The sequence below is a fragment of the Erithacus rubecula genome (assembly GCF_903797595.1).
Source record: "Erithacus rubecula genome assembly, chromosome: 5".
NCBI lineage: Eukaryota > Metazoa > Chordata > Aves > Passeriformes > Muscicapidae > Erithacus > Erithacus rubecula.
In genome coordinates this window covers 8,194,930-8,210,852 of record NC_136687.1, presented here as the reverse complement: position 1 = coordinate 8,210,852, position 15,923 = coordinate 8,194,930, and the positions used below count along the sequence as shown (strand labels likewise).

Genomic DNA, 15,923 nt, shown 5'->3' with positions numbered 1-15,923 from the left:
ACCACCCACCAGACCCTCATTTACTCAAAAAGGCTCATTTCAGCAGAAATTAGGTATTCTGAGAGGGTACATTATTTTATCAGTAGTTCCTGTGGCTAGTGGCTCTCACTAACCAGGCAGCCCACTAGCAGTGCTGGGCAAGGGGTAACCAGGCTCCCCAGGGCAGAGTGGCACTTACACCAGCCTCTGTGCCATTCTCTCAGGGGCTGCACCTTGGACAAACCCTACAGCAAAATTCTTGCTTGACAAAGGTAGGATATAATCAATTCCTACAGACCTCAACAGCGTACACTCAGAAAGCAAGCTACAAAATTTGCTACTTCCTCCTTCTTTTCCTGCATCTGGCCTTGTTCTGGTTTTCCTCAGAGCTCTGGTCAGTAAACTTCATGTCCCAGCCTGGCTCTCAGCCAACAGGTCATGGCAGCAGTAGCAGGGTTCGTGTCACGGGGGCCTGGGCTCTGGCCATTCCCACCAGACAGTCAAATGGAATCTGAAAGTTGCAGATCTGTGCTTCCCCTTCTGTGCTTTCCTTGATCTCTCCAGCTCATCAAAACTGGGAAATTCTGGCATAACTCCCCTGTCATGATGCACTCATTTTCTCTCCTTGAAACTCTGGGTGAATAGGAGAGAAGCAGCAGCAGGGACTGAGCATTGCGCAGAGGAAAACCCTGCAGCCACTCCAACTCCAGCCTTGCTTGTGTTCCCTCAGCCCCTGCAGCACCATGAAGTTCACAGAAACAAACTGTAGGATCATTCATATTGGAAAAGACCTTTAAGATCACCAAGTCCAACCATCAAGTTGAACTCAAACAAGACCATCAAGTCATTATCCCAGCATTACAAAGTGCACCACTACTCTATGTTCCCAAGCACCACATTTACATGTCTTTTAAATATCTTTAGGGATGGTGACTCCACCATTTCCCCAGACAGCTTCTTCCAGTGCTTGACAACAGCTTTCAAAGAAGAAGTTTCCATAGCATGCCCTGGTTCAACTGTCACTTGTTACCTGGGAGAAGAGAGCAACCTCCACCTCACTACAGCCCTCCTTTCAAGAAGTTGCAGAGAGTAGTAAGGTTCTCCCTCAGAGGGGCCTCCTCTTCTACCATCAAACAAACCCAGCTCCTTCAGTTGCTCCTCATAGGACTTGCTCTCTCTTGAATCTAAAAATCTCAGCCCTGTGGCTGGCACTTCCCTTTATGCAGCTTCTTTGCCTTACATAATTTTCCTGGAATGATACACTCATTTACTTTCTTGAAAGCCTGTGCCCACCCAGTAGTGGGGGTATAAAAGGAGATCAGCAAGAGCAGGGGCTACTGTGCAGGGGAGAGCCCTACAGAGAGCCCAGCTCCAGCCTGGCTCGTGGCTCCCTCAGCCCTCCCAGCATCATGAGGGTCCTTGCAGCCTCCCTGGCTGTCCTGCTCCTCGTGGCCATCTGCTCCCAGGCTGAGGCTGATCGCAGAGTCTCCAGGAGTGCTGTACTTTCCCAGAAAGGTAGGCTTTCCTTCCCCAGCAGAGAGCCCCATCCCCACTGATTAGACCTTCATGGCCCTGGAGAAGGCTGGGAGCAGATGGCCATCACCAGTGCAGGGACTAAGCCTCAGAAATTGAGGTTTTCATGGGGTGTTCCTATAGGACACAGCACGGGTGATGGCAAATCCCCTGGGAGCCACAGGCAGAGCCTCTGCCACAGTGTGGGGTCTCACTGAGCCCATCTCTCTGCCCACACAGGAACCATACCCATCTCCTGCTGCTTGGCATACATTTCACGCCCCATTCCACCCAGCATGATCCACTCTGCCTACAGGAGCAGCAGCAGCTGCTCAGTGCAAGCCGTGATGTAAGTACCCAGCATTGCCAGGGTCCAGGGAGCACCAGCCAGGGCAGCGCCCAAGGGTGCCAAGGATGGGAAGGGAATGGACAGGTGTGGAGAGGCTTACAGCTGGCCTGTGAGCCAGAGAGGGTTAATGAATGAGGGTTATTTCTGAAAGGAATCTTGTCAAGGCCGTTGGCCTGGAGACCGAGAAGGAGATAAGCAGGAAAGAAAAGCTGCAGCTGGGAAAAGTATTTTTAGAAAAGTTTTGTGTAAAACAGAGGTGGTGATGGTTTTACATCAGTGAATTATGTTGATTTATTGTAACCAATGAGTAAAGTGTAAATTTTGTAGAGAGTATTAGGTGTTGTAATAAACAGGATATTAGCCCTACTGAAATGCAATGTGTCTGTCATGCCCACCTCAACAGCAACAGACAGGGACAACCAGGGTGCTACCAGCAGGACCTAGAGCAGGCACCCTGATGACCTGGCTGAGTGCCTCAACATTGTTTTTTCCCCAACAGCCTGGTCACCAGGAAGGGGAGAGAGGTGTGTGCAGACCCCAAGGCTCCCTGGGTGCAGAAATACCTGCAGGACTTGGAGCTTCTGGAGAACTGACTCTTCCCTGCTTCTGCACCCGGGCAGTGGGCTCAGCCCCCAGCACGAGACATGCAATAAGAGTGCTTCAGCTGCATCCTTCTTCAAAGGGAAAATTTGTTACAATTGCCATACACTTGTTTTACTAAATTTTGCTTGCCTAAATGCTTGAATAAACTGTTTGGCTTGTCAAACCCTTTGGGTGTCTCTGAAGTCCCTGCTGGAGCCCCAATGTGACAGAAAGGACCCATGGGGACCCTCCTGCCTTCCCCATGGTTTCACTGCTACCCACTGTGCAGAGTGGTTCCACAGCTCCCACTGCACTTCTCTCCCCAGCCTGGACTCAGCTCCTGCACACCCAGACACACCTGTGACGTGACACATCTCAACCATTTCTTGGGGCCCTCCCCAAACAGCATATATGGATCCCAGTAAGAAACCCCCTGGGCCAGGCAGCCCTGCTGGGCATCTGGGACCAGCTCTTTGACATATTTTCCCCCAAGACTAGAGGATTGGGGCAGTCTTTGACTACCTGACATCCCCATTCCTACTCCCCTCTGACCTTACAGCCCTCTGCAGTGGTGGAGCTGAGGTCCCAGTGCTCCTGGGTGCTGCTGTCCCCACACACACACTGTGCCACAGTGCCAGAGAAGCAGGCAGCACTGTCCTCACCACTGACACCACATCTGACACCACATCTGACACCACATCCCTGCCCAGCACTGGGGACACGAGTGGGACACCTCTGCAGGTGACACCAGCTCTGCCCCCAGGCCATGCTCTGCCCTGCACCACTTCTGCTTGGCCAGGACACACAGAACTATCCCAAAAACTGGGCACTTGAGGTCACAGAAGTAAGGGCACAGGAGAATGGCATCCAACAAGCCAACCTAAGCAAACTAATGGTGCTGCAGCCCCTCTCTATTTCTAAAAATGTTTAGTATAGCTCAAAAACTCAGGCAAAGAAATGCATAAAGCTGTGCACAAGTACACAATACTAGAAGAAGACTGGGAGTCTGTTAGAGTTTATAGAGCACAGAAGTTGAATTTATTTGCAGAGAGACTGAAAACTCAATCAGTATTTCAAATTACAGACAAGATAAAACCACCTATTCCAAAATGACTCAGGAATACATATATACACTGAAATAATGAGATTAAAAGAAGCTCTAAATCCTAAAACTGATGGGCTTCTTTCCAGCTTGCTGTACTTCAATGTGTACTTCAAAGCTCACTTCAACTACTCTTCAATGCAATGCACAGTGCAATGCTTTTGCCCACTTCTGCAATTCTGCCTTATAGCAACAGCTTCTAGGTTAATAACACTGAAAACCTCTGACTTAAGAAAAATGTGAAAGAGAAAACACAAGACTTTTTTTACACGGCAAAAGTAACAGTCCACTAAAAATCCTCCCTGGGGTACTGTTTTCACAAATCTCTTTATAGTTTAGGCAACCTGTTTGTTCTTATATATACACCAACCCTGGATTAAATACTGTGTATTTTCACAGCATCATGGAGTTTTTTTCCTAACACAGCTTGACTTAATCCCCTCCCAAAACTGCCTGTTGACCACTCTTTGGCTGGTTCCTTGAGGAGAACACGCTGAGATACGAGGTTGGAACCATCAGGACTGTCTCTCCTGCCCAGGAGTGTTAGAACCCAGAAATCTGGGAGTTTTGAGCTTTCTGTGCTTTCTGACCCTGATCCCTAGAAGAACACTGCTTTCAACTTGAAGCCTTGGAGAAGACTTCCAAATTTGAGTGATGGAGTTAGAGTCACAGGTGTATAGTTGGAACAGCAGTGTGTGATTTCACATGGTGAAGGGTTTTGAATCTGAAAGTTTTAGAATACAGTAACAGCTATGGGACAAGATGGAGGAGTTTGGGTGTTTTCTCTTTCTGTCTTCTTCCTTCTTCTTCATGCTTTCAGGTAGTAGGTTTTGGTTGGATAGTTAGTGCTGCACTGTGGGTCACAGGACTTTTGTTACTGGGTCAAAAGTATAAATAATATAGGTGTTAGTTTTTTATTGCAATGTTTAGCTTTAAGAGACCTTGTAACTGGCTATATTTGCCTCCATTTTGCTCACTTCTAGCTGGTAGCTTGAAGCATTGCAGAACTTTCTGTACTTTAGATAAGATTTAATAAACAACCAAGTCCAAACACGAGAAAATTCATCTCCTTTGTGGTTTTAATCCTGACTGTGAATGAAGACAGAAGAAAATGAAGACAAGCCACTAATTGAGTGGTGTAGTTAACCCTTTTACACAAGAGCTGCACTCAGAGCACACAGCACTGAGTACAGAGCCATTCCCACACCTGACCCTCAATAACAACCCAACCTCAGCGTCCCTGCATTCCTCACACCCCTGCTGCCCTCACCATGATCCCAAAGCCATTCCCACACCTGACCCTCAATAACAACCCAACCTCCATTCCTCACACCCCTGCTGCCCTAATCATGATCCCAAAGCCATTCCCACACCTGACCCCCAATAACAACCCAACCTCCATTCCTCACACCCCTGCTGCCCTAATCATGATCCCAAAGCCATTCCCACACCTGACCCCCAATAACAACCCAACCTCAGTGTCCCTGCATTCCTCACACCCCTGCTGCCCTCACCACGATCCCAAAGCCATTCCACACCTCATCCCCCAATAACAACCCAACCTCCATTCCTCACAGCCCCGCTGCCCTCACCATGATCCCAAAGCCATTCCACACCTCATCCCCCAATAACAACCCAACCTCCATTCCTCACACCCCTGCTGCCCTAACCATGATCCCAAAGCCATTCCACACCTCATCCCTCAATAACAACCCAACCTCCATTCCTCACACCCCTGCTGCCCTAACCATGATCCCAAAGCCATTCCACACCTCATCCCTCAATAACAACCCAACCTCCATTCCTCACAGCCCCGCTGCCCTAACCATGATCCCAAAGCCATTCCACACCTCATCCCTCAATAACAACCCAACCTCCATTCCTCACAGCCCCGCTGCCCTCACCATGATCCCAAAGCCATTCCACACCTCATCCCTCAATAACAACCCAACCTCCATTCCTCACAGCCCCGCTGCCCTCACCATGATCCCAAAGCCATTCCACACCTCATCCCTCAATAACAACCCAACCTCCATTCCTCACAGCCCCGCTGCCCTCACCATGATCCCAAAGCCATTCCACACCTCATCCCTCAATAACAACCCAACCTCCATTCCTCACAGCCCCGCTGCCCTCACCGCCATCCCGGTACAGGTGTCCCTCTCTGCCCCTCTCTGCCCCCGCCAAGGGAGCACGGGGGAACCGCTCCCCATTCCTGCCTTCCGTCCTCCCCGAGCTGCTTTTCTTTTTCTATGTACTCTTGCACATTGTGTTAATATCTGAAAACTTTGATGAAAGCAGTGGAACCCACTAAGGCCCCTTGTTCTCGCACAGCCGAGTTTTGAGGGGAAAACTACTCATCAAACGTGCCACGTTCAGCATATTTTGTGAAGCAAGCACCGAGGAGAATGCCACGACGAGAACAGCTCGAAACGACCCCTGCCCAGCTCCCCAGATCCCAAACCAGACTCTGGATTTCCGACCCTCCCCGGCGCCCTCCGCCCCTCCAGCGCCGGCGGGGGCGCGCGGCCCGCACGGCATCTCGGGAGTTGTAGTTCCCCTCGCGGCGCGACATGGCGGCTGTGCGGGCGCTGCCGGCCCTCGCCGCCGCGCTGCTCCTGGCCGCCGCCGGCCAGGCCAGCAAGTACTCCCGGGAGGCCAACGAGGGGCTGGCGGCCGGCGGCGGCAAGCGGCGGGAGGCCGGGGAGTTCCGTGTGGTGAGGCTGAACCAGGTCTGGGAGAAGGCGCAGCGGGTGAGTGGGGCGGCGCGGAGCGATGGCGGGGCTCGGCGGGGGCTGCGAGGTCGGGCCCGGCCGCTTCAGGCACGCATTGCCCGTCAGGGAGATGGGGAGGAGCGGGGAGCTGTGTGTGAGGAGCGGCCGAGGCTGTCCGGCCCCGGCTCGGTGTTTTTGTTGTGTTCTGGGACATGGCTGTCCCCGCCGCCGGCAGCGAGCAGCTGACCCTTCTCCCGGGCAGGGATGTGTGCCCGCGTCCTGCGAGGTGTTTAATTAAACACAGCTCTCCGCGTTTAAATACAGCAGCTAACCCACATGCCCAGGAAGCGGGAGAGAGAGGGAAGCCTCTCTGGTGCCAGGAGAATGTGCGGCTGGCTGCAGAGCTCGCTGGTGGAATGTTTCAGCCGTGCTGCTCTCGGTTCCTGCTCTGCACACAGCAGAAATTCACTGCAGGAGAAGGGGGAACCCCCATCCTGCTGGTTGTGTCGCTACATTCACATCAAGCCGTGTAGACAAATGCAAGAGGACCGGCAAATGGGTGTCACCATTCCCAGATGAAAGCCTTGATTTTGACAGTGATAGTTGAGTTTCTCTCACTGTGGACTACAAAAATATTTGATTAAAGTGACAATGCAATCAAATTATTTCATTACAGCGGAAATATTTACTTAGAACTGAAAAGAACGGCTCCAACAGGAGGAGACGAATGCACTGCACATATCCCCTGAATATCGTGGACCATGGGAATTAGGGTCATGACTGGCAAAGGTTCAGTTCTTTCAGGCAAAGAAACATAGTTGATATTCATTTTGGATCTTTTGCATCCTGAATAGCCTATTGAATTGGAGGTGAGGCATCCCTGTACATGATTAAGCTTTTTCTTTTACTTTAGCACATATTAAGAACCATAAATAAAGTGGCTCCTTCTAAGTGCTTTGTTTCTGTAAAACAGTTCCCCAGAAGTAGATGGTAAAGAAGACAACAGGGACATTCCTTTGCTTTAGTATTAGAGGGATCAGGAGTTTTAGTGTGTTCTGTAAGTATTATGTTTACCTGTGATTGTAACTACTCTAGATTTTAGTAATTTCAGTAAGCCAAGTGCAAAATGCAGAGAAAAAAGTAGTTTAAAAATCAAAATAATGATATGCAGTGACACAAGATAAGATAATAGGACAGCCTATGATGGAAGCATAAGTAATAATGTGGATAGCTTCCTGAATTCCTGTCAATAGGAAGTGCATTAATTCAAAGTAATGACACTTTTCCTAGTTACTTAAAGTAACCTACTGACACACAAAGGAATGGCTGAATCTTTTCAGTGTCATTCTGATGTTTAAAAACAATACTGAGTTCTGAGTCTGTGTTTATTGAACATGCTACTTCCTCACTGAAAATGAGAATTTTTATAATCTCTAAGCTGGTTTTACTGATTAAAAAAATCCTCCAATAGATGGGCTTGTCCTAGGACTGATGAACCCAGGAGGTTTCAGGCTGGATCTGAGCTCCCAGGAGCTGGGCACAGAGTGGTTGTGCACTGGAGGGGTTTTATCACCTCTCTTCTCTGGGCTTCTCCTCACCTCACCTTGTGTTTGTTGATGTGCACATCTGTAGACACAGACAAAAGTAGTTCTGAAGTATTAAGATGCTTTGTTACATTTCTTTGTTTTAAACTGAATAACTAAGGTGTCTAAAATCTGTAAGTTCAGGATCAACTCTCAGCAGTGCTGCTTAGCCAACCACCTATTAGTCATTGTTCCTGTTTTCTCTGTAGCTCACAAAATTTCAAGCTGACCTAGCATTCATTTAAATGAGTGTTTGGGGGTTTTTTCCTATATTCAGCCTCAGTGTCTTGCCTTTTTTTCTAGTTTGTCAGCTAGGAATACCTCTAGGTTTTATATGTCTTAATGCACATAAACCATGTTAAGAAACTATCTGAGAATTTTTTTTCATTTTGATCACAGTAAAAATTGCTGATGAAGTGGCTCTTTGACCTTCAAGGCCATCCTCAGTGACCTGGCAGACTGAAAGACTGTACTAACCAATAAAGTTTTTCAATTCACTATAACTATATGGTTGGAATATGGTCCACAAGAAAGCACATGTGATGGCAATGGCATGTTGCTGGAGAAGAGTTGCTGTGCCATGTTGGTTCCTGAGGTAACTCTGTAGCAAAAGGGGACTTCACATAACTAATTGCAAACCTTTCTCTGTTTTTGTTAGCTCCATCTCTCTGCTGTGAAACTGGCAGAGTTGCACAGTGATCTAAAAATACAAGAAAAGGATGAGCTAAGCTGGAAAAAACTGAAGGCTGAAGGGCTGGATGAAGATGGAGAGAAGGAAGCCAAGCTCAGACGTAACTTAAATGGTAAGGTCTTGGAAAGAATGGGTTTAACTTTGCATTAGACACTGGTGTTTAAACTATTAAATAACAGGTTGTCCTTCTGGATACTGAGCACACAAGAAGTTCTTTGGAGGTCATGAGGGAGCTGCAGGAGCCTAACAGAGTCCTTTGCTCCCAATAATTTCAGAAGAGGTCATTGAACCTGAGACCACTGTGTCTTGAGCTGTTAACTTTTCTTCCATGAGCTGCAAAGTCCAGTTCTGCAAGTCACAGAGGCAACCCATCTCTCACCTTCCATACATCCATAGTTGGTTCTCATGTTTCTGTATCTTCTATTCCCTTGCAGTCATTATGACTAAATATGGAATGAATGGGAAGAAGGACTCTCAACTACTTGATACCAACTATATTAAAGATGGCACAGAAAGTGACACACTAGATGATCCAAGACTGGAAAAATTATGGAGCAAGGTGAGTACGACTTCCAGGAACTGGAGTGTAGGAAATCAGTGTTTCTTCACTGAACTCTTACCTCTGAGCATTCAGACTTGGAAATAGCTTTACTTCTGTTTTGTTAAGTACTGACCAAGCTGCCTTGCTTTGTAGCTCACATCTTTGTGCCCTGCATTCAGACCATCCAGCTGTGGAGGTTGTCTTGGGCAAATAAAACACCCACTTTAGTCTGAAGGGTGGAGCTTGGGTCTCCTGATGTCAAACAGAGTATTTCCTCACACTTCCCTGAACTTATGACTTCCCTTAGTGTGATTGTCACACTGTGTGGTAATACATCTGTGGTGTTTTTCCCAGTTTCCTTATTGTTGTTTATGGATGTTTTTAAAAAGATGCATTTAAAATAGAACCATTTTGTAGACTGTCAAAAAGCAGAATGTTTTGTGGAGAAGGGTTTTAAATAAGGACATTCTCAAACTGGTATTCAACTGAAGATTTCCAGGATTTGCATTCATGCATAAAAAATGGAAGATGTACTGTCAAGTTAAAACTGGCAAAGTCATAGTCTTCAGAAATTAAATAATTCAAATTTTAAGAAGCAACTGGTCAGGTAAATCTAAAGAATTCTCCCATGAGTCTAGTGTAGAGGTAGTAAAGCAGAAAAAAAAGATTTGCTGGATTTTAAAATGTTACTGTAACTAGATACAGCTCTGGCAAAGAACATGATGTCCTGTGCTTTGGGGAAAAGTAAAGTGCAATAGGAGAAATGTTCCCTAAGCAAAAAGAAAAGGGGTCTGAATAGGTTTCAAAAACTCACTTCTGATTAGGCATTGCAGCAAGTATACCACCAGATTTGTGGATAGTGCCTCAGCTGTGTGAGCAGTGCTTCCTTAACAGAGAGCAAGTGCAGTGATAAAATCTTCATATGCCAGGTGAAGTAAAGACTGTGGTTAATATCAGGCTGCATCCCTCATGCAAATGTTCCCTTACAGTTGTCTGTGGAGCTCCATGGCCCTTATTTCTTATTGAGTTGTTTCCCATGGAATAGAAATGCCAAGACACCTTTCACTGGATAGTCCATAGCAAGTCCAGCTTTATAAGTCAGAAGCAAACTTCTTTTGTCATAATTAAAGGCATCTTACCCATCAATATCTAAATCCTGACCACATACAAATATTAAGAGAATTTTAAAAGAAGATCTGAAGAAAAGCTGCACTCTAATAATTTTCTAAATGTGCTGAGAAGTGGGAGGACATTTTGGCAGTTGAGGGCACTTGAAAGCACTTGGCCTGGAAAGCATAATGAGCTCATGTTTCTTTCAGGCCAAGACCTCTGGGAAGTTCTCTGATGAGGAGTTGGATAAGCTTTGGCGAGAATTTAAGCATCACAAAGAAAAGATTCGTGAATACAATATTCTGCTGGAGACTGTGAGCAGAACAGAAGGTGCCTGAACATTTCTCTGATGTTTTGTTTCTCTGCCCATTGTTTCCATCACTTGCAAATTTCTTTGAAGTTCTTAACATTTCTGTCAGAAGCACTTGCAGATGCTGGCATTTTCAGATACTTCCTGGGTTTGGTTTAGAGTTTTAGTGCCAAAATTCTTGCCAGCTAATGAAAATGTTGCCATTTCAGTTTTCTGATTCTGCCTGCATTTCATGCAGGGAAGATGCCATCAGATTAACAATGATGGCCATTGTAGTTTACAGGAAATTGGCAGCAAGCATAAATCCAGTGCTTCAAAATGGGGTTCTGAAGTCTGCAGAACATGCATGTTTTATCTCACCAGCAGGGAGCCCAAGAGGAGATACTCAATATCTTAGGCACCAAGCCTCAAGTTTATTAGAGCATCAAGGATCTGAACCCAGCTTGCTGTACTAATCTGAGCTAAAATTGTAGACCTGAGGAATTCTAAAGCTGACAGTTTGATGTTTGCTTTACATAGTCCAGTCTGGAAGCTGCTGAAAATCACTTCACCATCAGATGTCTTGGTTCGTGAAATATCCAGGGAAGAACTCATTAAACATCCTTATCCCATTTTCTTGGGATATTGCTAACCTGGGAAAATAAGAGCCTTTCCCTACTATAATCAGGTGGCTAGTAGGGGTTATAAGGCATTTCTGTAACACCATCCTCCAGAGCACCAAGGGACATTGATCTGAATTCTGACCTGCAAAAGAATTACTTCTTAAAAGTCTGGTTTTGATGCTTTGTTTGCACTCAAATCCTAAGCACTTGGCATCTTTTGTTTACTTCAGATTTAGGGGATTTCTGCAGTTTTTGACCTATCAAGATTTGGCCCACAGTCAATAACACTTACTGTTCTTCAGCAGATATCCACAAAAATGTTATCAATCCATCTGAGGAGAACCTGGTGAAAGAGGAAATCTTGCACAACAAACACAGAGAGCTCAAGGAGAAGTTAAGAAGCATCAATCAGGGGTTTGAGCGTTTGCGGAAAGTCAGTCACCAGGGATATGACACAACCAGTGGTATGATACAGTGGGGTTTGTGCTTATTTGGGATTCATTTTGTTTTAAAAACATTAAAATCAATGGCCAAGTAAAAGGGTATAGTCACAGTATCACAGAGTGTTGTGTACCACAGTGCCTGAAGAGATGCAGCCAGCCAGTCCTATTCAGAACCAAACCCTGGAAGCCTGATGGAAGGATACAGCCAGTGTGCTAAGAGGATAGTTCTGTCTTCCCATGAGAAGAGATATTGCCCAAGGAGGGCAAGTAAATGAGACAACATATAGGGCAAGCAATGCCTTTATCCAGTTCCTTGGGTTTGGGTTTTTTTTTCTTTCAAAAACGTACTTATTTTACCTAGTACTAGTGTCTAGTTTTATCCTGTACTTGGATACTTCGCCCTTTTCTTCTATATAGATCTATTAGAAATGCAGTGCTTAATGTCTCTGTTCTTAATATCTCTATGTATGTGAGAAAGCATTTCTTCATTGGGCATTAAAAGCATTGTGTCCAGATTTTCATTTCATTATATGTGTTTGTTTAGAATTTGAAGAACCAAGAGTGATTGATTTGTGGGACATGGCCAAATCAGCTAATTTCACTGAGAAAGAACTTGAATCTTTTCGAGTAAGTAGAATTCCAGTGACTTCTCTGGCAGAAAGTCATTTTGCCATGTAAAGAAAAACTCAATGTTACTGTGATTGCAGCCACTTCTGTATTACCCTCCAGACACGATAAAAAAAAGTCATGCTGCCTTTTTAATACTTCAAATATATAGATATGTAATCATATGCTAGTTCTGTTATAATAAACAGAATGAAAATTCTGAATCCTCTCAAAACAAGTGTTGCATATTTTTAATCTTTGAAAGATCAGGTCCTGCTCTTTGTTGCCAGTGCATCAAATTTGCCCCTCCTACCAAATGTCTTAATGTCCTTGGGAAGCACTGTAATCTGCATACCCAGCAATTTCCCTCTCATGCCCATCTCTTGTACTGTTAACTTCCCATGTTGGAGCTGTGTTGAGCTGACACAAAACTACTGTGATAGTGTTTTTTTAAGGAAATAATATAAAAATTCATTCCTGTGCAGTTCGTACCACTTTTATTCAAGTTGTATAGAGAAAAGATTTGATTTCTTCTTTATCTGACTGTGCCTGTTAATCAGATTTTTAAAATAGACTTTTAAAATGTCTCTTTTCCCTCAGTCTACTGTTCTTATGCCTAAATTTTTACTTGGTGTTCATTGGTCTCATCTCACAGCCACTCACAGTCTCCTTTTGAGGACTCTGCAGTGGGTCGTTTTCAGCACTTGCTTTCAAAATCATTAGTCTGGAGGTAATGGATTGTCCAAACATTCTTGAGAAATAGGGAGCTGAAAAAGCTTTCTGTGCCTGACTTAGTGAAGTATCATTAGGAGTGTCTTGGCAAGAGAAAGGAAGGCTTGGAAGGAAACTCCTCTGAAGCTGTGTGTGTTTGTTATCTTAGGAGGAACTGAAACATTTTGAAGCAAAAATTGAAAAGCACCATCATTACCAGAAACAATTAGAGATTTCACATGAGAAACTGAAGCACGTAGAGGGAACTGGAGACAAGGATCATCTGAACAGAAACAAAGAGAAATATGCCATGCTGCAAGAAAAGACAAAAGAACTAGGATATAAGGTCTGTATAAATCCAGTGTTACATAGATGTTGAAAGTTTAACTCAGTAGCAGAGGGGAAGAAGATAATCCAGTGCTGATTTTTCATGCAAGCTGAATGACTTCCAGAAGGGGAGTTAAGGCACATCTGTTCTCCATGTTTAGTACAGCATACACAGAGTTGTTTTTTATAGACCTAATTCTAAAAGGCCTGAAATCTTCCTGCTTTCTACTCTTTCTGTTGTTACAAATTCTCATAGCAAATCTGAATATATTACTATATTGATAATTTATTGCCGTTCTGAAATTTGTTTTGTGTGTTTTGTTCTCCTGGTAGGTAAAGAAGCACTTGCAAGACTTATCCAGCAGAATCTCTCAAGGTCTTCAACACAATGAACTATAAAAATTTGTTCTGTTTCATGGGATCAGTCTATTAACACAAAGCAGTTAATGTGGATTTTTGAACAGGACTTACCAAGGAGTCCTTCTGAAATAGTAAGGATTGAACAGATGTGTCCTGTAAGAATTTTTTTTTTGTCTACTTAATTACCAATTTTGTTTTTGCACTACAAAATTAAATGATTAGATTCAATATTTAGATTGCACATCTTGGATCATATAAATCTTACATCTGAATCAAGCACAGCCTTTGAAATAATCAGTTTTGTCAAAAGGAAAAAATATGTGAACTCTCAAAGGATTCCTGCTAGTAAAAAATTATTAATCTTATAATCAGGTAAGGTATTCTGATCAATGAAAGCAAACACTGAGGTACAGGAAAGTTAAACAGAGGCCAGAAGAGTCTTTATTTCAATGCTTGGCCTGTTACATTTCCTACTTAAGGTAACAAAAGTATTTTTACAGACTTTGAGCAGTGGCTCAGAGCTGCACTGCTGCACTCTATGTGAATCTCATGTGAGAGGGGGAGGAAGAGTAAGGGGGAACAAGTACTGAGGTCAATTTGCACAGTTTAGTTATTGACTAACACATGTGTGTACAATTATCTTGTTCATGGTTGCTTTGGTTTTGCTACACTTGGTCATTAAAAAAATCAAAACAAGGTACTGCTGAGGTTTTGTGTTTTTTTCACCTTCCCTTTCATATAATGAGAAGTAACCAGACCTGTTTTTTGAGCATGTTGCTAATTCCTGTAATGTTCATTCACAAATTAGTTTTTAAGAGAGGAGCACAAGAATGTGTTTTTGTCTTCTGGATAGACAGAAGGATTTCTGAAGCAATTTATCTCTGAGCCATATTCCAGTACAATCTCCAGTAAAGATTATTATCACCTCCCCTTTCAAGAACAGACTTTTCTGGTCGGAACTTTGGCAGACATCAGACACCAGGGTGGAAATTGTCCATAGTAACAATGCTGACCCTTTATTTCAAATGAAAGTTTCAAATTAAACTGTTCCAGGAACAAGGCCAAGATCAAGGTCCAGTGTGGGTGAAGGATTACAGCTGCCTGGTTGAGGAGCTCTGTCCCTCACAGATGGCAGTGCTGAGGTTGCTGGATCAGGCAGCTGTGCCTAAGCCTTGCTCTCCCTGCCTGTTCCATGAGAAATACTGAAGAGACCCATTCAGGCAGAATAGGCCTGGGTCATCATGGGTTAGAAGTAACATGATTCTTTACTAAAAAACTGTATCTTCATATGCAAGTGATCTGAACCAAAACTGTGGTAGCAGTCTTACTTTGAGATTTTCTTTGAAGATGGAATCTTTTTTTACTTTTTGAATTTAGTGTAAACTAAGAGTTATTTATATTCCAGAGAATCACTGTCCATCACAATAACATGTCATCACTAATATTAACAGTCTCCTTAGAGACAGTTCTGTTCATGTAGTTTATGGTATACCTTTGGTTGGCAAGATAAAACAAGTAAATCCAAAAATAACTACATGCTATTTATGAGAAAATTGCTTTGTTTTTTTTTTTTTTTTTTTCAAGTGCTACAGACTATTTCTTCCCCAGTCTATGATTTTAAGGGCTTGTTGAGCTTCTGTATCAGAGCAGTAGCTGTATTATCTTATGAGTCTGTCTTCATCAATTCCCTGTGAATGCAGAGCAGAAGTGTAATCTATATTATATTAGAAGGCCATGTCCTTCAATGTCACTATGTCCTTCAGTTTCCCCATTGGCAGGGTGAGAACTAAGTCTGTGAGCCACAGGTCAGATTGGTGCCTGTAGCCTGGGTGTGGAGGGTCCCACATAACTGGCCCCTGGGTGAAGAATTTGGACACATGCAGTAAATGCATCAGCAGAGGAGAGGAGCTGCACAAAGCACTGAGCCTCTGCTGCTGAGCACTCCTGGCTGGTTGTAGAGAATGGAGCAGGTTCATGGAGCACGTTCAGATGCTGCTGCTGAGGGAGATGTGCTGCCCACAGGAAAGCAATAATATCTCAGCCTGCACTGAGGGCAGGCACAGCAGCTGTGAGCTCCACACAAGAGGGCACAGCACAAAGCTGGGTTTCTTCTTCAGTGTGTAGCTGAAGTAGAAAATGCTTATCCAAGAATTTCTGAAGAAGCAGAAGGTGCTGGATTCATGGAATGAATAACCAGGGTCTGATCAGTTACTGAACAAGTGCAGAGGTGCTTCAGCAGAGGCTTTAAAGAGGTGATGGCTGAACCAGACACTGGCTGTGCTGTGACTTTACCTGCTGCACCATGGCAGTAATTGGGCTCAAAGGCCAGGTGGGCTCAAGCAGAGAGAATGCTTGGCAACTGCTGCAAAGTACAAGAGGCTGACAAAATACTTACATGTCA

The 15,923-nt window shown here is 44.5% G+C and overlaps 2 protein-coding genes across 3 annotated transcripts; both read left to right on the top strand.

The window, feature by feature from the left end:
* The first annotated feature begins 1,289 nt into the window (after window positions 1–1,289).
* On the top strand, window positions 1,290–2,606 carry LOC306802874 (C-C motif chemokine 3-like). Its single transcript, XM_079307491.1, has 3 exons — window positions 1,290–1,494; window positions 1,732–1,840; window positions 2,340–2,606. The coding sequence occupies exons 1-3, from the start codon at window positions 1,389–1,391 to the stop codon at window positions 2,431–2,433; spliced, it is 309 nt and encodes a 102-aa protein (XP_079163617.1). The 5' UTR covers window positions 1,290–1,388; the 3' UTR covers window positions 2,434–2,606.
* Window positions 2,607–5,913: 3,307 nt separating this feature from the next.
* Window positions 5,914–14,222, top strand: LRPAP1 (LDL receptor related protein associated protein 1). Of its 2 annotated transcripts, none has more exons than XM_079305893.1 (8): window positions 5,914–6,277; window positions 8,480–8,624; window positions 8,947–9,071; window positions 10,373–10,493; window positions 11,381–11,539; window positions 12,063–12,145; window positions 13,005–13,181; window positions 13,496–14,222. In XM_079305893.1, exons 1-8 carry the CDS (start codon window positions 6,098–6,100, stop codon window positions 13,559–13,561), a joined length of 1,056 nt encoding a protein of 351 aa, XP_079162019.1. In that variant the 5' UTR covers window positions 5,914–6,097; the 3' UTR covers window positions 13,562–14,222. The 2 variants fall into 2 exon arrangements, 1 of the variants encoding a protein (XP_079162019.1); XR_013774270.1 differs by having other exon boundaries at window positions 6,067–6,277; window positions 11,381–11,580; window positions 11,630–12,145.
* Window positions 14,223–15,923: the final 1,701 nt, after the last annotated feature.